The following is a 25,915-nucleotide window of genomic DNA, read 5'->3' on the forward strand; positions in this document are numbered from 1 at the left end:
AAACCACAGGGATGTGAAAGAATGATATTAAATTATAGGAAAAATTTGGTCACTGTTTTTGCTGCTAAAGGCGGTGCAACTAGTTATTACATAAGTTTAAGGGGGCAATTACTTTTTCATGGCACTGTATTTTATGTTCTGAGTCCGTTGATAACTGTACAAAGAGAACAATGGTGAGGCTGAGGTTTTGCCAGCTAGGTAGTGAAAAGAGATCATCAAAAATATGGTGTATCATAAAATAAATGAGGTCTATGTGAACAAATAACTTGTCAATCTATAGTTTTAGATGACCAACTAGGTAGTATGGTAAAATAAAAATGGAGGGTAAAATACGTAATATGAAACGAAAACATGGTTAAACCATACCAGGTCAGGAACATAAATGTACTATAACTGATCTACAAGGATAACACAGGGATAACACTATGTGCGCTTGATAGATATGCGAATACTAAACTGATGTCCAGATGTGTTCTAATTTAGCAAGAAATCGACATTGTCCTATTGGGGGCGTTGTCCTGTTGGTCAAGACAAGTAGTCTAGGTAGCCTATAGCATATCGTAAAAAATACTTAACGCACTGTAAGTATATATTGTTTACATTTTTTACACCTGGATTGTTAAGACGGTATTTGTACGAAAGGTAAGGACCAAAGGTTGTGTCGTTGATGTAACCGTGAAAGAATAGCGCGTGTGTCATAAATCGCCCGTAATAAAAGGATGCGTCACTTTGGTTTGAGGTCTCTTCTCCCGAGTCACTGGAAGGGAGCTTCACAGCTCCACTAAGACCAACACCGAATCAGTGCTTGGACACGAACCAGGCAAGGCTAAAAGGATTGGACTGTAGCCGAAGCCTTTAACGAAACAGTAAGTCGACACGTTTTACAGCGATGTTTCGGCTCTTGCGATTATTTCTTATTTTTGCTTATTTCAGACAGGATTAATGCTGATAGGTTTTTTTTTTTTTTTTAATTATGCAAAAGCCACAGATGTTTTGAAATCAATTTAAAACGTTGGACCTCATCAAAGTAGTAATGGCCAGGTTTATAACGTATATTCGGACATCCCGATATCAAAGTGATATAGCCTACCTGCGTTGTTGGCTACCATGAAAAACTACCTGCAGTTGGATAAGGAGCAAAAGGCTGCTAAACTATACACATTCCTGAATTTAATATACAGTTAAATGCAAAAATATTGGGAGGGACCGTGACACATTTTTTGTTGCTTAGGTTATGTACTCCAGCACATTTCAAATAAAACAATGAATATGAGGTTAAAGTTCAGACCGTTAGCTTTAAGGGTATTTACATCTATGTAGGGATTACAGTACTTTATACACAGTCCCCCAGTTTAAGGGAGCAAAGTAATGGGACAGTTGCCTGCTTAGCTATTTATTGGCCAGCTGTGTGCCTTGCATCATTAGTTAATGTAAAGAAAGCTAAGCAAAGGTCTGGAGTTGATTCTAGCTGTGGAATTTGAATCTGGGGTCTGTTGTTGACTCTCAATATCATGTGCTATATGATATATGCAAAATAACTGCTATAAATAAAATAAATGTGACATTTTATAGGTGAAAATGAAAAGTAAAAATAGCAAAGAAGACACAGCAATGGAAAAGGGAAAAGTGGAACAAAATGGGGAAATAAGGTAAACGCTGTCATTTGAAAATGTTTATATCCAATCAAAATATCCTTATAACTATTATTAGTGACAGTAAATTGTGGTTTAACATGAGTGATTTCTATATTTACACAGCTAAACAGGTAATATGCAGTGTCAGCAGTTCTCCTTTCATTAATTTTTTTTTTGAGATATTGAAGTCAAAGTCATTTATCCAGATATTGATTTTTTTTTTACAGTGAAGCTAATGAGAAGGAAAAGCCGAAAGAAAAGCTGGAAATGGTCAGCCCATTAGCTATTGTAAGTACTAGATTCTTTCATGTCAATACTATTTATGTCAATATTATTATTATCATTATGTATACCTGTTAGTGTTTTAAAATGTAGCAGTAATCATGATAGTAGTAGTAGTATTAGTAGTAGTAGAAGGGCAGTTGTAGTCTTGGCACAGTTCATTTTTGTCTGAATTATAATAAACAAAAAAATGGATTAATTTGTTTTAAGTGGTGTTGTCAATCTACAGTTTGATACTGCAGTTTACTGAGAATTCTGGCAAGGAAAAATTATGTCAAAATGTAAAGGCTCAAAATTGTGGTAGTAGATATATTTTATGTGACTAGATATACATTTGATCAGCATTAATTTCTTTACTTGCAGTTTGTGTGTTGACAGTTTGTAGTAGAAATGTCAATCTGTCTGTTAAGTGCCTTTACACACAGTTGTGGTGTACAGCATCAGCATTTGGTGTATTTGGTTTCAGCATCAGCAGTTTCACCGGACTGTCTTTCCACTGGTGAAAATCTAAGAATAAATAGCCCGCAAACAGAACTGTGAACTACTTCAGTTCTGCACAGTGCGCAGAGAAGTTTCTTTTTTAAACAGGTGCACTTCTATATATGTCCATTTTGCATGTGTATCCAGTGTTTTTATTGGCTGATGTAGCTAAATGTCCAATGGGAGACATATTCATTGCGGGCCTGGAGCATTTTTGTTGATGTAATCAGCAGGTAAAAGAAGAATTAAAAAATGCAATTTTATTTATTATGTGGATGTGTGAAGTTGTTTGTGAATTCTGTCTGTTGATATGAGGTCAGGAGGTATAGAAATGAATGTTTTTAAGGGCTGAGAGTCTCGTCATTGTGGTTATTTCTGTAGGAAACCCTGAAAAGTGCCAAACTCTTGGTGCTGTATAGGTATGGGGCATGCCCCCTGCCAAGATGGCATGGCTGCCATCCCATTTTAAAGCAGTAATCATATCTTATTCTACTTGACGATGATAAAAGCACTGTCAGCTCCTTATAAAACTGTTTGTATTACACTATGTCTTGGAATTTCTTAAATTGAATGAGTATAACACTGAGGTCTATATCATTGGCTCAACGGCTCAGAGACAGAGAATGTGAAAGAATATAGGAACTCTGGTGTCTAAAACCAAGTCTCTACTGACAACTCTAGGTGTAATTTTGAATGCTGACTGAAGCCTTCAGTCTCATATAAGTAATGTAAGCAAGGTGTCCCTTTTCCAGTTGAGAAACATTGCTAAAGTACCTTACCTTACCTCTCATCTTGTAAGCTAATACTGAGAGGTTAATGAACTTTAAGATTAGATCACTCTACTACTGTAGTATTCGAACAACCACACAAATACACACACACACACACACACACACACAGTATATATATATATATATGCAATTATCTTGACAGAAGTCAAGAAGAGTACACACATCATCTCTCTGTACTTCAATATTTGAACCGACTGCAGCACATTTGAAGAGCAACCTGAAAACACAGCTCTTGAAGATGGCTTTTAGATAATTGTAGTTTTATTTTTGTTGTTACATTTTTACTTTTCTATTTTTCCTCTTTGTCATCACCTTAGTTTCGTTATGCGGATGGACTGGATAAATTTCTAATGATAGTGGGACTACTGATGGCTATGGCCAATGGCGCAGTGCTTCCTGCTATGGCAGTCGTCTTCGGAGACATGACCGACAGCTTTGTGGATGATGCCAAAAGTGAGTTGAGCTGCCCAAAGGGATGAAGGGGTGCTTCTGTGTTCACTGTAATGGGTGTGTAAATGTGTCTTTTAGCCGCATTCTTAATCAATGTACATTTCTGTGCTCCATGTATCTTTGTGGGTTGTATTGTTTGTTTTAATTGCTGTGCTTTTGTCCAGTTGTCTTTGGAGTTTTAACTCACGCAACACTATTTCTTAAACCCAGACATAACCATTCCATCTAATGAAACACTGGGAGACCAATTGACAAGGTACAGCTACTTAATAACGACATTGCTTTGCTCCGTTTGCTAGCTGAACATAGATGCTCATCCTTTGTTTTTGTACTCTCATTAACATTTACATGTAGTGCTATCGAATTGTTACAATTGAATATTCACATAATAACATAGCATAAGTTCAATACCATTTCTCAAGGGTACCACAGCAGTTCCCCACTCAGGAGTAAAACAGCACTCCCCAGTTACTAGTCGAGTTTGTAGTATGTACTGTAGAACACACTGTCATTAACATGGGTGGTGTATAGTAGGGGGGTCAACGGACCATTTTCATTTGTCGAAACACTGTACAGCATTCAGTAAATTTCAATTACAGGCCTTTTTGTTTGCGTCCCCAGGCATGCCATTTACTACTCAATCATGGGAGCCATCGTGCTGGTGGCCGCTTACCTGCAAGTCGCCCTATGGACACTGGCTGCGGGAAGACAGGTCAAAAGGCTGAGGAAGCTGTTCTTCCATGCCATTGTGCAGCAGGAAATTGGGTGGTTTGATGTCAACGAGACAGGCCAACTTAACACACGCTTGACTGAGTGAGTGAATTGTTAGTTTATTTATTGTTTTGTTTGATTCTCAGTTTAGGTAGCCATAGAGGCACACCCTTTGAAGGAGGGAAAACTTCCTTGCAATACACACAGAGCCATTTTAGCTGTTGCATATAGAACAAGATAGTCAAGAGGTTCTTGATGCATTCTTGAGAAGCTGATAGAAGCCAAAAAGGATTTGCAAGCCCTGAACAGTAGCTGTTTTTATACTCTTAGAAATGCATAGAAATACATTACGTTACGTAAGCGTACAAGCTGCTCAATGGGTCGCTGTCAATTTTGTTTCATTAACTGTGCTTTCATTTTTTTCCAGCGATATTTACAAAATCAACGAGGGCATTGGTGACAAGCTGGGGATGCTGCTACAGTCCATAACCTCGTTTCTCACGGGGTTTGTGGTGGGCTTCATAAAGGGCTGGAAACTGACCCTAGTCATCTTGGCCATCAGCCCCGCGCTGGGAATTTCCGGCGCGGTGCTCTCTAAGGTGAGGGCAGGCAGGCCTGCGGTGACGGGCGGGCTCATCGTCCCCAGTGTTTGCGTGCGGCGGTCTCCGGGATACTCACTCGGTCTTTCGGCCCCTCCAGCTCATGACGTCATTCACCTCCAAGGAGCAGACGGCTTACGCCAAGGCCGGGGCCGTGGCTGAGGAGGTTCTCTCAGGAGTGCGCACGGTCATGGCCTTCAGTGGACAAAGAAAGGAGATTCAGAGGTGGGTGCGGAAGTGCTGCATTTAATGTGTTTGTGCTGTGGGTCGGGAAAACATGAAGAGAGGGGGTCAACAATAGCTGTAATAACTTCAGGAAAGCCAGCCCACATGGACAATGCCAGAGCGTTGCGTTGTGTTTGTTTCTTAGGTTATTGAAGAAGATGCTGACTTATTTTATTGTTTCCGTTCTAAGGCCCATGTAACAAGAGTGGACAATAGTAGCCTGAATGTTAAAGGAAAATTCCACCGCAAAACAATGTTTAGCTCATTTAACAGGTCAAGGCGTACCCAATGCATTCTCTCTGTGGGGCTGGCCAAAGCAATCCCTATACAGAGATATGGGCAGTGAAAGGTGCACATTTTGGTAGATGTTACGGCCTAAAAAACCACTGGCTCTACCATGAGGCAAAAACATATTAATAGGATGCCACACTGAGTTAGAAAATACCAGCAAATAAATTTATTTAACAAAACACAAAAATACTCACAAATTATGAAGCAATAAGAGCAGGGAGGTCTGGTCAAAAAGAACAAAAGGAAGGAGAAGCCTGGCCCAACCACGCAGTGGGTTGTCAGACCCAGGACTCCGTAAACTAACAAAACAGAAAAAACTAAACTACAACAATAAAGCCACGATAACTAGACTACCAGACCTCCCTCCCCAAAAGAAAAAGGAAAAATAGGAAACTTAGACAAAAACACAAGGGGAAGAGGGACCAAACACAAGGGAATGCTGCCAGTCAGGACTCTCGCTCTCCACTCTCCACTGAGCCCTTTTGAAGGATGGGGCACTACAGGTGCAATCAGCCCCTAATCATAGGTAATAAGCAATACTTACAAGACATACTTGCTCTTCTGTGCTCTGTGTGGCCCTTTTTTGATGAGGATGTACTGTCCTTGGATGAGGTGGGGAACATGTGCTGGAAACAAGTCCATACATGTTAGAAGGACAGTGTGAATTGAAGTAACTTATCCAAAAATTTTAGACAGTCTAAATACATGTGCAGTGACTAAAAACTCTGCACGCTACACAAAAATTGGCTATGAATGAACAAGAAACCAGCGTGATATTTTTGTCAGATCATTTATTGAAATGCGCAGATGTGGAGAATATTCATATCAGCTCTCGTAAAGGTCAGCGATGTCAACCATACATTTCTGCTTCCCTGGCTTAAAACCTTCGTCTCCTCTCCACCATTCTCTCTCACACCACTATTATATAAAAATGTCTGTTCTTGTCGGATTTATTATGACTTCCAAATATTTTTCAAGTCGTGGGGTTATGCTTTAATGACTTAGGTCCAGGTTTGATCAAACTCACAGTATTTTGTTCTCAACCTTGAATTAGGACATTGTGCATGATTTTTTTGTTTCACATGAGCTGCATGTCATTTTTTTTTTTTTTTGGTGAATGCTAAAATATTAACAGTGGTGATTTGAAATAAAATAAAAGTTTATTTTTTGAATATTAACAAAAATTAGTTGTGCAATTTCATTATATTGCATTTAAATCCATACAGATTGTTGTTGCGATAAATGGAAATGGATGGTACAGATAGGTTTAAGGTATTCTCTTCTCTATCTGTTTGCAAAACAATCCATATCTTCCCCAAGGTATCACAGAAATTTAGAGGATGCCAAGAATGTGGGTGTGAAGAAAGCTATCACTGGCAACATTGCAATGGGCTTCACCTTCCTGATTATATACTTGTCATACGCCCTGGCCTTCTGGTATGGTAGCACTCTCATTCTGTCTGGCGAGTACTCCATTGGGTCACTGCTAGCGGTGAGTGTGTTACTCTTCTGTTTCACTTCAGGGTGTTTTAGCACCCTGGTTACACAGTATTCTTCCTGTAGTTCATATCAAAAATGTATATTAATCAAAACTTAAATTATATTCTTTGGCACTTTGGATCTGTGATCTGATTGTTTTTCTGCTCATTGATGAAAATGTTTGTTGTCATTTTCCAGGTTGTCGATTGTTTAAATTAATGTTTCATGCCTGAGTTTGGTCATTTAAAGAAAATATTTTTTGCCAGCTGTTATTACATTGGTATAGTTTTAAAGCCAATCTTATGGTTTGAGATGAGCTGTTGTACATATACTACAGCTGGGACTGTAGTCATGTAGTCAGTTGTGAGTAGAATGAAGCACTAAAGGAAGGACATGAGCAGTTTGTCATCGTTTCGATGCTTCATTTAGGGATCTTGACACACGCTATTTTTTTTGCCAGGTTTTCTTTGCCGTCATCATTGGCGCATTTGCATTGGGACAAACCACGCCGAATATACAGTCATTTGCCACCGCGCGGGGAGCTGCCCACAAGGTCTTCGCTGTCATCGACCATGTGAGTACTCAAACATGGCCGCAAAGGGATCTCTCAGCAAGACAATAAAGCAAAGGATACAGTACCACAATATCAACCAAAAAATTAAGTGACCACAAAATTATTATGTTGGGAGGGGTGGGGGGGGGGGGGGGGTTGGTGATCTGGGGTGGCCCATCAGATTTCAGGCACGGCCTCCTGACCACGCCCTCTGGATGGAACGCTTAAAACCTGCGGTCATTCAAAAACTAACAGGTTAGCGAATACGATAGCTAATTACATTGTTAAGCTACATGATTTTATAACAGAACACAGACAGGGATAGATGTTTTCCAACAAGTCCTCGAATATTCAGTCAGCGAGGCAACAAGTTGATTTTTTTCAGGCAAGATAGTTAAGGGCGTGGAACAGATCTTTAATTTCTCTCCACTATCATAGGCTTCTGCTATATCAGGGGCTTATGCTTGCATTCATTATCATCAGTGACCTGTACTGCTAAGGTCATAAGCTAAGCCTGAGAGAATGAAATAGCTTACTTCTCATTGGACAGTGGGGCTAAATGGGCAGATTTTTCTCTGTCCTCTTGCCCTTTTCTTGACATTCTCTGGTGATGATGTTCATGGCATGTGCCTACTCTATTCCTGACATTTTTATCAGCAGTTATTCTTATCTACTTTGTATCTACTTTTTAGTTGGTTTACAATCTACATAGGCTACCATAAACATAGTTAAATATTAATGTATTGAAACAATAATGTAATATATTTCAATTTTAAGAGTCAGAATAGGTACCATGTTCTGTTATCTAATATAATATTCTTGTACGTTTCTTGATGTTCTGTATTTTTGCTGTGGCATCGTTTCTGTACTGGAATAGAGATACTTATGCCGGTGTTGTCAAATTCCAAATTTTTGGCATATGGACAAGACAACACTACTATTTACTTTAAAAAAAAATAATTTTGTTAATGTTTGACGTCAGCCCAGGAGCCAAGGTTTACAGTAACTCCACATAAACTTCAGCTGAACTTTGAGGCTGGGAGAGATTTCCTGTCTCTACTGGAGAGAAGGCTGTTTCATGATTTCTTTCCATGGATGTTTTTGTCTCTAAGAGGGCGTAGTCACTCAGAAGGGTCATATACACGCAATCTTTTATTAGACTAAAGCTAACCAAACAAACAGGGAAGAAACCTGCATTTGAGGAACAGAGAGTCATTCAAAAAAAATCCAGCTAAAATAAACCAGAGTCACAGGGGTTTCCTTAAATTGTTCTGAAGCAAGGATCAGAGCAGCAATCCCAGAATGCACCAGGGAAAAGAAATGTTCTTTTCTTTATTGGTCCATGTGTTATTTCCTTTCCTAATCATTGGAATGCAGTGAAGAATGATGCCCAAACTATATGGGTTATGTTGCAATTAATAATTAACTTAATTAAATTACCTTTAGTATGAGGTGTGGTTGCAAAAACTAAAATGACCATACATAGCGTAATTCATTTTTTATCCATATTTTTCTATTGGTCAATAAGGCAGAGAACACCTTGCAAACGGATGTTGTCCCTCCTTCTACAGTGTTCTACAATGAGGTCGGTCGTGCACTTCCCCACAGCATTTCTGGGCCCCAGTCAGCACTGGCATGGTCAGGATTCATTATGTTACAGGCATTTTAGCAGACAGTCTTATTAAGAGCGACTTACAGAACTTTTTTTTTTTTTTTGTACATAGAATTTACATTGCATCCATTTATACAACTGGATTTATACTGAGGCAATGCAGGTTAAGTACTTTGATCAAGGGTACAACGACAGTGTCCTACCTGGGAATGGAACCTGCGACCTTTAGGTTACAAGACCAGTTCCTTACCCGTTCTACTACAATCCAGACGATGGGGCAGATCAACTAAGCTCCACCTAGGGGCACTACCACCCAGCCATTTCCCCTGAATTCTCTCATATCCCGGAAATGCTTCCCACTGGCTTTGAAACATGAATGTTTTTGGTTTGGCTGAGCATAATGTAACAAAGACCGTCTCAATCCTTTTTCCAGAAACCAAAAATCAACAGCTTTTCAAAGGATGGCTACAAACCAGATATAGTTAAAGGGAATATCGAATTTCAGAACATCCATTTCCATTACCCATCACGGCCAGACGTCAAAGTAGGTGACCTACAAATTAAAATCATTGCATTTCTTTTTAAGAATATTACTTGTCAGATAAAATTACAGCAATAACAACAAAGCAAAAATCCAAAGGTTCTCATAAAACTTTCCAAGGTGAAGAAAATGCACAGCTAATTATAGATGGGTAGAAGTCTCTCTAGATCCAAAAACCAAGAATTACACAAAGCATTATTTGCATATTAAAATTTAGTAGTATTCATTATAATTAATCATTAATTCTTAAAATCATCAATAATATCAAGGAGTTGTTGTTGTTGTTGTTGTTGCTCAGTATTATCTTATATGAAGTATTTTTATTAACTGTTAAGGCATTAAACTTTAAATGAGCATTCGTTTTACGAATGCATGGAGAACATCCATGGCATATGACTGGTTTTAACCTGCTGTGTCTGGTCCTCAGGTCCTGAATGGCATTAATCTGAGGGTGAACTGTGGGCAGACCATGGCCCTCGTGGGGAGCAGTGGCTGTGGGAAAAGCACCACCGTTCAGCTGCTGCAGAGGTTCTATGACCCAGACCAAGGAACGGTAAGTGTGTGTGCGTGTGTGTGTGCGTGTGTGTATACATGACTGTAAGAGTGTAAATGTCCAGAGGTAAATGGACTGCATTTATATAGCGCTTTTATCCTAAAGTGCTTTACAATTGATGCCTCTCATTCACCCATTCATACACACACTTACACACCAGCGGTGAAAGGCTGCCATGCAAGGTACCAATCAGTTCATTAGGTGCAATTAGGAGTTAGATATCTTGCTCAGGGACACTTCAACACGCCCAGGGCGGGGGATCACACCGGCAACCGTCCGACTGCCAGACAGACGCTCTTTTCTCCTGAGCTATGTCGCCCGCACAAGAACAGAGAACAGTGTACTTATGTGTCTTGATTTGCAGATCAGCATCGATGGACACGACATCCGCTCCTTGAATGTTCGTTGCCTGAGGGAGATGATTGGTGTGGTGAGCCAGGAGCCAGTGCTCTTCGCCACCACCATTGCAGAGAACATCCGCTATGGTCGTCTAGACGTGAGCCAGGCGGAGATCGAGCAGGCCACCCGCGAGGCCAACGCCTATGACTTCATCATGAAACTCCCTGATGTAAGACCCCCCAGGATGATAGGCTTTTGTAGGGCCTGTGCGGCCGCTGTCCTGGTCACGAGAACAAATTTGGGGAAATAGGCTGTGAAACTATGGTTTGTGAAAAAAACTCCTTTGTGACATGTGACCTATGTCATAACATATAACATAGTACAGTTACGACCAGATGTAGTAGGTCAAAAAACCGCTGAAGTAATTTCCTCATTCAGATACAGCATGACTTGCAATTTTTAATGGATTGTAGATTGTGAAAATATATAATCTTTCTCTATGTGTTCAAGTGTACAGTGTATGCATTAAAGAGCTCATTTTTTATCTATTTTATCTACATTTAAATATATATGAAATATGTGTATTGAGTAGAAAGCCATAGAAGTAAAGTTGCGTAATGAAGACAGTTGAACATGAACTCCTATGGGCAGAAATTCGAAACCCTGGTGGGAGACAGAGGTACCCAGCTGAGCGGTGGTCAGAAACAAAGGATTGCCATCGCCCGCGCTCTCGTCCGCAATCCCAAGATACTCCTCTTGGATGAGGCCACGTCTGCCTTGGATTCAGAGAGTGAGACAGTCGTACAGGCCGCTCTGGACAAGGTATCACCTCATGGTTTATGAGCTGAGTGTTGAAAACTGTAATGTGATTATGAATTCAGTTTTGATGAAAATATTCAGTGCATTTAGTAAAAAAGATTTGTTTTTGCTTATGCCTAACATTAATCTAACCACTGTGTAGCTTGATATGTTTTCGTAAGTTGTTTTATGTATCTTTCTAATGTCCGTTGTGTTTGGCCAACCCATTATTCTTTTAATGGCAGCTGAAAATTAACTGTTGGGACTTTTTGGACATACCAAACACATAACAAGAACATACAAGAACATTCTTTTTTTCTGCAAATGAAACCCAGCCTCTCAGAAGTTGGATTCTTAATACCAGTGTTACTATATTATAATACAATTGTCATATTCAAATTTACAGGTGAGACAAGGTCGGACAACCATCGTGGTGGCCCATCGCCTTTCAACTATTCGCAATGCTGACGTCATCGCTGGCTTTGAGAATGGAAAGATCGTGGAATTGGGTTCTCACAGTGAGCTGATGGCCCAACATGGGGTATACCACACCCTGGTCACCATGCAGGTGAGTGAGAATGGAGTACTTACACAACAGCATGGACTGGATCCTCCTTAAAGTAACATAAAGTGTAAGACTTTCTGTCTGAGGTGTGGCTGCTCACTATTATTGGATGGTTCACTGTGTTTTAACAATTATTATTGGATGATTCACTGTGTATGGACAATTCACTCTATCTTAGGAGATTTGCATTTCATGTTTGGAAGCAATCACTTATTGGCAAAGGTGTTCCCTTAATCATAAAGTCATTCACTCTGATGTAAATTGTTCATTATTTCACAGGATGATTTTTCAATCACGCTGTTTATCTTGGTGGTAAATATGTTTCGTTTTTATTAAGACATTCAAAAGTGCTGAGACCATGGATGAGGAGGAGGAAGAGGTCATTATGGATCAGAAGAGTCCAGCTGTCATGTCCGGGTCTGAAACCACCCTCTTCCGGAGGAAATCAGCCAAAGCATCCCCTGAAAACACGAAGGCAGACCAGGAGAAAGATAAAAGTGACCAAACTGAGGCAGAGGCAAGTCAATATATTTGAATATAGCATGTACAGACAACATTCTTGAACAAACACACAAAAGAATTCCTTGCACTGGTGATGTTTCAGTGTTGTGGGTTACGGGTAACTGTCAAAATAAAGCAAAAACTTCAATAAATGAGGGATAAAAAGTATGATAAATGCAGGTGCTTCCACAGAGATTCCTGAGTTAATTAACATCCCAGAATGCCGACAACTGTGCGTAAAAATGCCGGGCAGGCCCAGTTGCCCAATAATTTGGCTACCACAGCTAGAAGAAGAGATGTCAGTGACTTTGAAGGATGGGCAGTTGTTGGGGCATGTTTAACAGGAGCTGCAGTGACAAAGACAAAGGTTAAACTTGCTGATGTTTCATAAAAAAAAACAAAAAAATGTAATGATATTCAGAACTAATATCAACAAACATTGACATTGCAGGCACATTTTGAATTGTACAATCAAGTCAACTCTCGGTAACACGTAGGATTACTACTTGTCAGAAAATGAGAAAACCACTAACAGTGGTTAAGGTAATGTTGGCATGGAAGTCTGAAGATGAACTCCTCGATGGGGGTGTCCTTGCTTTGTTTGAGAGGCAAGGCAAAATGGGTAATTCTGAATCAAATGACTACAAATAGCAATCTAGGGCATGAGCCAGTGATTTAGTCAAGAACAGCTAATTGAGAACTTTGCAGAGTGGGATGTGGTTGGTGTTTCCTTTATTTTGGCAGTTACCTGTATTCCTCTCAGGTGTTATTTGTTTAGCTCTCAGTGTCTGAACTGGATTCAATGACATCCAATTCTGGTTGAGGAGTGTGGAAAGTGATTCTGTTTGGTTCAGGAAGAGAATGGGAAGTGCTGTCTTGTGATTCTTTATGGTTCAGAACAGGAAATCAGGAAGTGATGTCATGTGATTATTTTGGGTTCACAAGGTAATTAGGATGTATGTTGTGTTTCTGCCTGGTTCAGGAGGAGAAGGTTCCACCAGTTTCGTTCCTGAAGGTGCTGCGTCTGAACTTGCCGGAGTGGCCGTACATTGTGGTGGGCATTTTTTGTGCCATAATCAACGGGGGCATGCAGCCCGCCTTCGCCATCATCTTCTCCAAAATTATTGGGGTATGTTCTTATCTGGGACTCAACACATCCATTCTTCCTGGAAGAAGGCTATTGCTTGAATTCAATCAAGTTTTGCCCTTTTCCTTGAGTTACAACTAACGTGCCAGTGTTCTGCTTTTTCAGTCACATGCAAGTTTTCTTTTATTCCCTTCATAATCATAGTTTGGTGAATTCTGGATCACCAAATATAAATTCTTAAACTAGTTTTGTGAAGTAAATGGCAAGCCTGTAAGTATGAAGGCAAGTGCAATTGAATCAGTGAAATAACAACTCATCTCATGCAGTAATGTGCCCAAAAATCAAATGTCCAAAATAAAGTGCATATATGGAGGTGTTGAGTAACCTTTTTGTGAAAAAGTGTATTTTTATTTCATTTCCACATGCAGATAATCTATATCGGCCTGTGATTTTCTCTCTCATTTTTTCAGGTATTTGCTGAAACGAACATAGATGTCGTCAGAGAACGGGCCACATTCTTCTCCCTGATGTTTGCGGCTCTTGGAGTTGTTTCCTTCGTCACAATGTTTTTTCAGGTACCATTCCTCTATTGGTTATCAATGTAAGTTGCATTCTCACATCAGTAAAAAAAAAAAAACGTTCACCAGAAACAATTGACCTGCAGGAAACCAGCACTCTCGCTTGCTCGAAGGAAATGTACGGTGGTGAATCTAAGGTTGGCGGTGTTCAATAGGCTGTATGCCACATCACATTTTGTATGCCGTGGTGCGATGATGGGAGATGAAGTCCCTTTAAGAGTAACTCCAAAACCTTATACTCCAGACTTCAAATCATGGTTTATGTGCTTGACAAAACTGAGGGCAAATGTTGATTAAATGCAGGCTGATGTTTTTTAGTGCCTTTCCCTCCTTTTCTGCCATATTTAGAATGACCAATCATGTATGTGCAGAATATCAGCATGCATTACTGCAGTTTCTGAGATTTATTTGGGAGAGCCCAGACAAGCACATGCACTCTTCTGAACCAGGTGATACCAAGCATCCCTTCTTATCACACTGCAGTTCACGAGCCAGGCTTGCACACTAATCAGGTGGAAGAAGACGCTTCATGCCCAGAGCAACAAATGACTCGCGAATGCATGTCCGACCAGCAGGGGTCGGTAGTAAGCGATGAGATGCAGTAATACCGACCGACTGAAACCCTCCCATCCCTTGCTAGATGCTAGAACCAAATTGTTGCATTCGTTTGCGGGACTGCCAGGCAACAGACAGCACCGATACAGCCTGAATTTGACCATGGGGCCCATCCACAACAGTGAACTATTTTTGATGAAGTCTGTTTGAAGAGTTGGACGGAAGTCCTCTGTGCAGTAACGGGCACAGGAGCACGCGTAATCTCACGTGCGCTCTTCGTGTGCACTCATGAGACAGGTGATATGCGAGATAGAGATAGATAGCCCTCTTAACTCACAGTCCAAGCCTTCTGCCATGGTGTGCCTGAGCTGCCAAGGCCAAGCCATCAATCATAAACCCAGTAGCAATAACATGTACCAAACTGTGGCCTTAAAACCAGTCCTCTGATTTAACGCCATTTAATATTTGAATCTTCTTCAAAATTCATTGTTCATTATACGTGCATACCATCCTCTAGTCAAGGCTGTTGACTCAGATATGCAGTGTACAGGAATGCTAGGACACACTGTACTGCGATAACACAGGTGTTTCCCGTGTTAAACCTGAAATTCTGAAAAAATAGGCCTCTGTTCAGTTAGCTTGCTAAGATCTAGAAAAAATGTAATCAGGTTTGCTTTATAAATGGTTCTTCGACAATGATTCACAGCCTCTTGCATTACCAAAAAAAAAAATAATAATAATTAAAAATCCAAAAAACAAAAGATCAATCAGTCAATCAATAATTTTGGCAAAGGTCAAAGATTTGTTCAGGATAGTCTCAAAGATTATATCATTTACAGGGGGTTTATACAAAGTTGGTTACTCTGGTTGGTTAGGATGGCATCGGTTGATATTGCAACAGTTGGTTTCACATCAGGTCCTTAGTTACACCTACTCCTTTGTCTACATTTTTATATTTTGAACTTCCCATTAAGTCGGACAATAAATCTTTGTTAAAATAAATCTTTGGATTAATGAAGGCTTTGGATTATTTTGCTGATGTTCTTTTATCAAATTAAAGGACAAGGCAGACAGTGATAAGATTGAATAAATGCCTCTGTTTGGACTACTACAAATAACCAGCCAACTGGAGTTGGCATCTCCAATTATTTTTTATCAAATAAGCAGCCATTCGAATGAGTCCCATTCAATCATTAACAATCTGAAGAAGGGCTGGGTGGCACTGGTTCATATACTTTCACTGCCAGATTTACTGCTGAGAGCGACAGCAATTTGTCATCAGTGACAATATAAAGATATGTATCTTATCTCCACAGGGTTTCTGCTTTGGAAAGGCTGGGGAGATTTTAACCATGAGGCTGAGATTTATGGCTTTCAAGGCAATGCTGAGACAGGTAGTGTACAGGTGCCACAGGTGTTAGCATCTGGATTGTCACAAAACACATTGGTGCTGTAAATGAATATTCCCACACATATATATATATTTTAATATATTGACTGTTATTTGTGGAATAGTTCCTGGTTCATGGCTCGTAAATATCATTAATTGTTGAACTGGAATATTTTTGAATATTGAATTAATAGTTTATTTTTTTCAGTTTGATTACATATGTTTGTATGACTATTTACCATACATGATAAATTAATAAAGGCAATGATTCAATGATTCTTGCTCCCTTAGGGATAGGATGAATAATTGCTTTGCAAATTTTAAGAATTATGTCTACATTATCATCACATGCTGTTAGTACTTATTTATGCATACATAAAAATAGGAAGTGGAAAGTGAGAAATCTTTTCCCCATGAAGAAATAGTTGATCAGCCCTACATTAGATAATCTGCCTCCATGTTGTCTCATATAATCCCTTGGCCCTGTTTGCAGGAGCTGGGCTGGTTTGATGACCCCAAGAACAGTGTGGGAGCCCTTACCACCAGGCTTGCCACAGACGCTGCCCAAGTACAAGGCGTAAGTCAATCTGTGGCGGCTGATAACCACATGCCATTTCCTCAGGTGGCCACATTACTCAATCTGCCCACCGCTGTGTGCCGTCACCATGTCATGGCATCGGCCCAACTGAATTTGATATTGGGGATAAGATGGGGGCTCACTTAGTGGCTCTCCACGCAGTAGAACCACTGCAGTAGACCCAATAGGCCTACAGTAGACCCATTCCAGTACACCCAGTAGACCCACAGTAGACCCACTGCAGTAGACCCAGTAAACCCACAGTAGACCCACTGCAGTAGACCCAGTAGATGTGAACCACAGTCTCAGTCTTCAGTGCCGCAAGGTCAACCTTTAGCCAGAGCGGTTAGCCTACCATGCCAAAAGACCCATGGCTCTAATATCTGGGACGTATGCCCTCCCTCCCTTGATTACTCAAGTCATCCCTGCTAAACTGAGTTATGCTCAGCTGACCTCCCTAGGAAATCAAATTTTTTAAAATGTTCCTATAATCAATAGAGGCTTTCAGGGTTTTGGATTAATTCATACACCTGTGCATGGTCATACATGTACATACTACATACATTTCATGTTCCCTGGCTACAACAGAACATATATAACCTTATTTCATGGCTATAACTGGACATATCTACTCCGTACCCTTGCAGTAACAGAGCATACATACTCTATAGCATCTACCATTTCAGTAACCAAACATATGTATATCCTATCTGGCAGGCAACAGGTATCAGGTTGGCCACGCTGGCCCAGAATGTGGCCAACCTGGGGACGTCTATCATCATAGCGATGGTGTATGGCTGGCAGCTTACCCTGCTCATCCTCGGCATTGGGCCCCTGTTGGCCATTGCTGGAGCGATCCAGATGAAGGCACTGACTGGACACGCTATTAAGGACAAGAAAGAGCTGGAGGTGGCAGGGAAGGTAGGCATCCGCCAGCCACTGTACCAAACACTGTAAAAGCCTTCCACCAAGGCTGGAAAAAATAAGAATCTCATGGAACAAATGAGGATTATGGTCTACAAATGATATGCAGCTCAGGTGTTGGCAACATGTTTGATTTCATGCATTGACAGGCAAGATGCAGAATTTAATTTTTTAATGGCAGTCTGTGATTCTCTATGATATAAAAATATGTAAAAAGGTTATATAGCAGATACATGTTACAGAAATTCAGATTGAAAGACTGCTTTGTTCTTCTCATAGAATATCATATACAATACATAGAAATGTTTTGTGTGAAATGTGCTCTGATTACACAGATTGCAACAGAAGCCATTGAGAACATCCGCACGGTTGTGTCACTGGCCCGTGAAAACAAATTTGAGTCTCTCTACCAGGAGAACCTAGTAGTGCCATACAGGTGTGTACACAGATGCTTTTTTGTAGACTTGGGCTACTCATTTCCAGGTCCTGAGGGCTGAAATGTCTGCAGGCATTTGCTTCAGCCATGTATTACAGCACCTGATTTCTCTCGTGCACTCATTTCCTGGACTGAGGTAAAACAATCAGTGAAATCTGGTGGTGTAGTGCATGGTTGGATAAAATACCTGCAGACACTGTGGCCCTCAGGACCTGGACTTGAGTAGCCCTGTTGTAGACTGAGGGATTTTTAGAATTGAGAATTCTATGCAATATGTGTGGTTATCTATCTTTTTCCTCCATCAGAAATGCAAAGAAAAAGGCTCATGTTTACGGCATGACATTCGCGTTTTCACAAGCCATCATTTACTTTTCCTATGCTGGCTGTTTCCGCTTTGGGGCCTGGCTGATTGAAGAGGGTCACATGAATTTTGAGGACGTTTTTCTGTAAGTACAGGTGTCTGAACCTTTTTTGGCTGGCCCGCAGCAGCGGGGCCAGCCCTACAAACGCGAATGTCTGTGACTGACTGAGTGACTGAATGAGTGATGAAGTTACACCATTGGTCGGCCGGAGAGGTCCAGCCATATACTAGGTTTTGACCTGCTCTTGTTGCTGTATGTTTCAGTTACATTAGTAAAGTGGGCCGGTCAAGATGTTTGTTATGTCTATTATCATACAGTATGATAAGTAACATCGCGGCTGGTATGCAATACATTATCAGATTAGGCTACTGAGGTTTTAATATAGGGATTACGCCCCTTATATAATAAATTTAATCATACAGTAAATTATATTTTGAATATGAATGTTTTAATAATATATGAAAACTGTGTTTGACATACCTTATACGTATAAATTGCTGTGAGATTTATGTATGCAGTTTTGTGTGTACACAGCTTTAAAATTTTTTTTAAATGTATCGGATATTCCAAGTACATGCATAAATGAAGGGGGGGATGGTGGTAGCATCTTATCTTTTCATGTCATGGACAGGATCTTTGCCTGCTGTATGTAACGTTTTCTACTGTAAGCTTTGCCTACAGTAATGAGCGAGCAAAGGTTCTGTGCTTCGCCATGGAAACGGTTAATGATTACTGCCTTGGAAGGCATACGGCTAGCCCCCACACTGAGAGCAAATTAACCTTACGACCATGAAAACTGTTTCCTTTATGGGACAGAGGTGGCTTGGAGGCATAAAAATGACAAGTGACTGTGGTGAAGTAGTTGGAGATAAAAGCACACTGAAACACTGTAACTGTTATCAAGCATTCACACGCACCCAGTCCTGTTCAACCTTTCCCCATGGCTTGAAGAATGGCATCTCGTTTGTAATAATGATGCAAGTGATCATCTTGAAAACATGAAAGTCTTGAAAAGATGATTGTATTGGAAGTACTATTGGGCCTAGCTAACTTTTAAGCTTTATTTGCTGAAGTTGATAAGATAAAGAGGTGAAATGTGCCATTGTCATGATTTATTGTTAGACATCATCATAATGTAGGGAAGGGAAGGGGAAGGCACCTACGGTTGATATATACAATACAATGTGCTTGCAATATATTCTAGTGATATCTCTTTTTATTAAGTGAGAGGTGCCTAAATAAAAAATCAGTATTAAGAATATTATTATGAATAGTATTATTGATATTATTATAAATATTATTCTGAATAGTATTACGATTGTGATTATGATTATTATTAATAATATTATTAATCACCTGTAGGGTTGTTTCTGCTGTGCTGTATGGAGCTCTTGCAATCGGAGAGGCCAACTCTTTTACTCCAAACTATTCCAAAGCCAAAATCTCCGCTGCACACTTGTTCATGCTGATTAATCGAGTTCCTGCCATCGACAACGATTCAGATGAGGGAGAAAAGCCAGTAAGTCTGTGTCTGTGCTCTATAAAGGTTTTCATTCACAGTAGTAATTTTAAAACTATGGTGTTTTTCCACCATCTTGCTTTTGAGATACACCTATGGGGAATGACATGCAATGCTGTCATCGCCGCCAGGGACACCCACCCTCTCTGTGTCATGTGCTTGGGTTTGAAACATGTCTAGGCCATTGACACTCCTGAGAGCTGTAGGCATTGCCCACCACATTCCAGGAAGCAGGACCAATCAGTCCGACCCAGTCATTTTGGGCCTTTAAACTCTGCCTCCCCCCGTAGAGGGACACCACACCCTCTGCCACCCATACGGCCCCCACAGCCCCTAGTTATGGCCCGCCATGCCCAGTCAGGACAGGGCAGAACCAAGCCCCAGGGTTAACCTCAGGCCAGCAGGGCAACCCCCCTCTCAGGCCTTGGGGCAACAAGGGCAAAGAGACCTTCACTTACCCCTTCCAACCCTAAACGGAAGCAGCCTGACTGACAGGGACTGTCACTGGGGGGCTAAGGCCATGTTCTGGGGCAGCCCCCTTGAAAAAGAGGAGACTCCTAGACAGTCCCTCACCCCCAGCAGTCCACGAGATAGATATTTAGTGACACCTAGTATTTAGTGACATCTAGTGACCAGTTACTCTCACTGTTGTCCATAGGACATGAGTGTCTGGCCCTCACTCACTGTCCCACAGTCAAATGGCAGTCTGACGAGCCCAACAGAACCAGTGCTCCGGAACCATTATAAATCTGTCTGAGCAGTCATATCCAGTGTGTCGTTTTCATGGCGTCGGTCATGCTGTTGACTTCTGAACCTATGGCTCCGTTTCTGCTCTTCTAGGACAAGTTCGACGGAAACGTCAAGATCGAGAACGTTCAGTTCCACTACCCGTCCCGGCCAGACGTGTCCGTCCTGCAGGGGCTCAGCATGCGGGTGAAGAAGGGGCAGACCTTGGCGCTGGTCGGCAGCAGCGGCTGCGGGAAGAGCACCATCATCCAGCTGCTGGAGCGCTTCTATGACCCAGTGGACGGGACTGTGGTGAGTGCCAGCCCAAACCGAATAAAAAACCTGATAAACCCCCTGGCCTTTGGGGTGAAAGCGGTGGTTCTCAATGGGTGGCCCAGTTTGCGTAACCGTATAGTCCCATGTCCTGGCACTGCCCCCAGACACCAGCAGGGTGACATTGATGGGGAAAAAGAAAATGAACATGTTTCATTTGCAAATCGTACAACTTTATGCAAACGTGTGCTCTGAGAACCACTGGGTTTCCGTGTTTTCAGTGAGGTTTTGGGGGTTTAGTCCACAGCAGACTCCAGGTTGTTTAAATATAATATCCAGACCTAAAAATATTTATTGACGCCATGACCCTTTGGTGTCCTGCTCTTGGGTTGGAGTTGAGAAGTATTTTTGCTTTAGTATTCAAATGATAATTAACTGGAGTGCTACAGATTTGTAGAACATAATTTCACGGTAAATTATGTGTTTTCCTTGTATTGCATCCATATTGTGTAACATATATGGCCTCTTCCTTTGGGAATACAATGATATGGTACTGTCTAAAGTTATAAAGAGAGAACACTGGCACAGGCACACCATTGTCAAGGATGTTTTATTGCACATAAAGATATCACTGCATTTTTACCGCACTCTATAAGGTCCATAAATGATTCGTATAACAGGCACTTAAACTGGAGAAAGAACAGTTATCATGCCTTTATAGGGTCTGTTTAATAAATTTATATGCCATACAGATCCAGTTGTGAATGTATGAGGAAATTCAATTCACAATTCACAAATACTGTAATACAATGAATCATCTAAACAACAGTTAACCCTTCAGTTCCCAGTTCCCATACACAGACAGTCAGCATAAAGGTGTAATCTTGTCGCCTGGACACCCCCTATGTCGCAGATGCTGGACCAGCAGGACTGCAAACACCTGAACATCCACTGGCTACGAGCACAAATGGGAATCGTATCCCAGGAGCCTGTGCTGTTTGACTGCAGCCTGGCAGAGAATATCGCCTACGGTGACAACAGCAGGGCCGTCAGTCAGGAAGAAATCGTACAGGCAGCCAAAGCTGCTAACATCCATTCCTTCATAGAAGGCCTGCCACAGGTAAGCAGTCCTTACCAGGATGACGAAAGTATTGGCACCACTGCTGTAGCACACGGATGGGCCCCATGTTCTGGTATTGAATCTGGACCATGCCAGTGCCGACTGTGGCTGGCAGGCCCTGCTGGGTGACGGGCAGTTTTAGTCGGCAGGGATTTGTAACACTTGTTGATCGGGCACCAGCAAGGTCTTCAGCTGAGCTGCACAACACAGTGACTTCCTCCAACTCGTGACTGTGTGAGCCCCACTTGCAAACTGCAGTGTGATAGGAGGAGGTGGCTGACATCACCTGCTTCACACATGCCAGTGTGTGCTTCTCGAGTTTGTCAACAGAGGTTGCAATGAGCATTGGAAGTTGTGGAGAAAAAGGGGGAAAAGCATTTTAATCTGTTACTGATAGCAGACACCCTTTGTTATTCTGTAGACCCAATGTTAAGAAAAAATGGTGAACTTTTTAAAATAATTTTTTAAATTAGAGATTATACATTATATTTTAAATATCATAAATACACACTGTAGGGTTTCTAGACAATCAAATACTGGGTGTTATAACTGGTTTGTCTGACACAGCTAGTTCAACTGGAGTGGATATACAGACTGAATTTTGGAAGTCACAGACTACAGAGTGGAACAGCATCAACCCTTTTGTGCTGTGGGGTGCTGGAGGGCAGAGATAATTATGTGTTCCCTCTTTTCTCTCTTTGAAGAAATACAACACGCAGGCTGGAGACAAGGGCACCCAGCTCTCGGGAGGTCAGAAACAGCGGGTAGCCATCGCCCGGGCCTTGCTTCGAAATCCCAAGCTCCTCCTCCTGGACGAGGCCACGTCTGCTCTGGACACAGAAAGTGAAAAGGTGCTAATCAAACTGTCTGCAATGTTCAAACAAAGACCATCTATTAAACCTGAGCAACTTAGAGCAAGTTTCGCACATTCTTTTAAAAGTGTTTTAGTAGTTGCTTTTAACGCTTTCAAGTTTGTCAATGTCGTCTTTGAATCTACTTTGAACTACTTTGTTACACTGTCCAGTGCATTTAATTTATGAATTAACTGGAGGCTTAAAGGACAGAAGGTACTTCTGGGTAACATAGGACAATATTACACTGGAGCAGATCCAGAGGAATCCTGACAGGATAGCAAGTGAAAATTTGTGAATAGCAGTAAATAAAAATATATTACACATATAATAAATTAGATAATGAATTGCACACTGCACATGTTTACTAATGATGTGAATGCCTGGATTCTAGCCTGGAATTTTCCTTGAAATAGTCCATTAAATGAAAAAGCAAGCTTGTGGCTCCTGGGTTACACAGTTGCTCAAATTCCTCTTGAATGGGGCCAGTGTCGATCAACCCTCAACAAACCTCCCACTCTGTCCCTCTGCTCACACAGATTGTGCAGGAAGCCCTGGACAAGGCCAGAGAGGGCAGAACCTGCATCGTGGTGGCCCACCGTCTGTCCACCATCCAGAACGCTGACCGCATCGCCGTGCTTCAGAACGGCGTGGTGGTGGAGCAGGGCACGCACCAACAGCTGCTGGCCAAGCAGGCCGCGTACCACACCCTGGTCACTTCCCAGCTGGGGTACAACGAAACAACACCGAAAGCAGAGGCAGAATGAGAACACTCACGCCAACGAGCGTCGCTCCACGGCCATGGTTCAGAACCGAAAGGCTTAAGGACACGGGGGTGGGCACCAGGCTTATTTATTCTCAAACCACGTTGGAAGCCTCTGCATTGCATTTTCGGCTCCATACGTGCCATGCTGTGAACCACATTCGTCACTGTGTCTGACAATTTTGCTGTATTCTCACCATTTGCTAATCAACCCATGTCAAGCCATATTTCTGTCCAGTAGCCGCTGCTTTGATTGACTTTATTTTGCTTCATGTTTACACACCCACTTTTATATAGAATTTTAATATTGGGAAAACATGAAGAGATTATGGAGTAATGCAGTGACTCTAGAAATTCCCTCCTTAAGTATTACATGCTACATTTTCCTTTTTGTTTTCAATTATATTGCTAACTGGACTAACACTGGCTCTTGTAAAGCCTTTCCGTTTAAATGTATTTTAAGTTTTAATTACACATTTTTTTTAAATCTTTTTTTACTTCCCGTCAGTATACTCAAGGGTTGTCAGGGGGAGATTTTTACCTTGAGGACTTCTCTGAAATGCTTGAATGCCAAGGAAGTGCCTTTTAGAACTAAATATGTTCCCTTCCTGTACGTATGCTGTTTCCTATGACTGCAATAGAAATCTTTACAAATATTTATATCGTTTTGGGCACCCTTACAATAAATTCTCAAATCTGAATGGAAGTAAATGTGTGCTCTTTGTACTTCAGATGGTGTATGGAATTACTGTTCAAGCAGTTAGAGAGATTCCACTGAACATCCTATAACACAACAGGCCTGGTTTTTTCCACACCTTTCACTATTCTTAGTCTTATTTCTTTCATATTAGCTATCATTTCTATCACAAAAGCTTTCCTTTCATGCCTTAAAGTAAATGTGATACCAACCATGTCATTACTACTGTGCTTCCATTTATACTACCAAGATAGCTCAATACAATCATTATAACTATTATAATGTAGCACAATGGGTATCTGGGCTTGTAACCAATTATGTACACTGAGCTCCATAACATGTGGGACATATTGTTTTCTCAATTTGGCTCTGTACTCCACAATTTCAGATTTCTAAACAATTCAGAGGTGGTTAAAGTGCTGATGCTCACCTTTCATTAAAGGGTATTTTATACATTTCCGTTCCACCGTGAAGAAATTACAGCACTTTTTATACACAGCTCCCCATTTCAGGGTTCCATAAATTTTGGGACAAATGGCTTCACAGGTGTTTTTGATTCGTCAGGTGTGTCCAGTTGTTTCCATTGGGAAGATGTAAGAGAGCTTTCAGTATTGAGTTTTGATTCTAGGCTTTTGATTCTATTGCCTTTGGAATCTGTTATTCACATGTGCTAACATGAGGACCAGAGCTGTGCCAGTGAAAGTCAAGGGAGCCATTATGAGGCTGAGAAAAAAAAACAACAGAGACACAGGCCAAACCTTAGGCTGACCAAAATCTTTCTGAAACATCATTAATAAAGAGAGCACTGTGGAGCTCAGCAATTGCAAAGGGCCTGGTGGGCCAAGGAATACATCTACAGATGATGACCATAATTTTCTCACAATAATGAAGGAAAATCCCCAAACCTGTCCGATGGATCAGAAACACTCTATTGGAGGCAGGTGTGGATGCAGCAGGGACCACTGTCTTCAGAGGACTTTACAAACAAAACTGCTAGAGGCTACACTGCTAGATGCATACCACTAGTTAGCCGCAAAACAGGATGGCCAGGTTACAGTTTGTTAAGAAGTGCCTAAAAGAGACTGCAGTCTTCTATATGATGGACATTTTGGGTCCTAGAGGCAGACTTTTTTTGGTATGAGCCAGGGAATCTGAGAAGACAAAATTTTTTGAAGATGGACAAAACGGTAAAAATTCACTTTCTAGCACCACCATCTGGCCAATCAGGGTAGGTTTTCTAAGCGGAGTTGCACATGGGATTGGAAACCAACCCGCCGAATTTGGTTGCTCTATGGTGTAGTTTCCGCTGTGCAAACACTTTTATGGCAGAAAAATAAAATATAAAATCAGAACAATCCCAATAAGGTTCAGCACCTGCAGTAGTTAACCCCCTAAATAACAGACAGGGTACAGAACAGGTTAATAAAAAGAAGTAATGAAATAGACATTTAGGCATAAGAACAATGTTGACTTTTGCTAACTGCAATTGTCACCATCTTGAAATGCTGAGGTTCTGAGATCCCATGAACTGTGCATTGATAAGACTAAATATCCATTAAAAGCATACTATGTTGGATTTTTACCTTGAAAATATTATTTTAAAAACCATGTTACGGCATATCTATGATGCACTGGTAATTTATGTCTTTACTT

At 41.1% G+C, this 25,915-nt stretch overlaps 1 protein-coding gene across 2 annotated transcripts; it reads left to right on the forward strand.

Annotated features, from left to right (window-relative positions):
* The first annotated feature begins 623 nt into the window (after nucleotides 1-623).
* On the forward strand, nucleotides 624-24,266 carry abcb4 (ATP-binding cassette, sub-family B (MDR/TAP), member 4). Of its 2 annotated transcripts, XM_064339243.1 has the most exons (29): nucleotides 624-642; nucleotides 740-866; nucleotides 1,573-1,649; nucleotides 1,862-1,922; nucleotides 3,505-3,640; nucleotides 3,848-3,893; nucleotides 4,259-4,450; nucleotides 4,776-4,947; nucleotides 5,048-5,172; nucleotides 6,784-6,955; nucleotides 7,403-7,516; nucleotides 9,541-9,651; nucleotides 10,076-10,201; nucleotides 10,566-10,769; nucleotides 11,192-11,362; nucleotides 11,745-11,906; nucleotides 12,241-12,420; nucleotides 13,387-13,533; nucleotides 13,962-14,066; nucleotides 15,941-16,018; nucleotides 16,508-16,591; nucleotides 17,309-17,512; nucleotides 17,851-17,951; nucleotides 18,257-18,397; nucleotides 19,676-19,832; nucleotides 20,673-20,870; nucleotides 21,745-21,951; nucleotides 22,656-22,802; nucleotides 23,342-24,266. In XM_064339243.1, the coding sequence occupies exons 3-29, from the start codon at nucleotides 1,579-1,581 to the stop codon at nucleotides 23,567-23,569; spliced, it is 3,840 nt and encodes a 1,279-aa protein (XP_064195313.1). In that variant the 5' UTR covers nucleotides 624-642; nucleotides 740-866; nucleotides 1,573-1,578; the 3' UTR covers nucleotides 23,570-24,266. The 2 variants fall into 2 exon arrangements, with proteins under 2 accessions (XP_064195313.1, XP_064195322.1); XM_064339252.1 differs by lacking the exon at nucleotides 624-642 and having other exon boundaries at nucleotides 720-866.
* Nucleotides 24,267-25,915: the final 1,649 nt, after the last annotated feature.

This window comes from Anguilla rostrata, chromosome 1, assembly GCF_018555375.3.
Source record: "Anguilla rostrata isolate EN2019 chromosome 1, ASM1855537v3, whole genome shotgun sequence".
NCBI classification, from domain to species: Eukaryota; Metazoa; Chordata; class Actinopteri; order Anguilliformes; family Anguillidae; genus Anguilla; species Anguilla rostrata.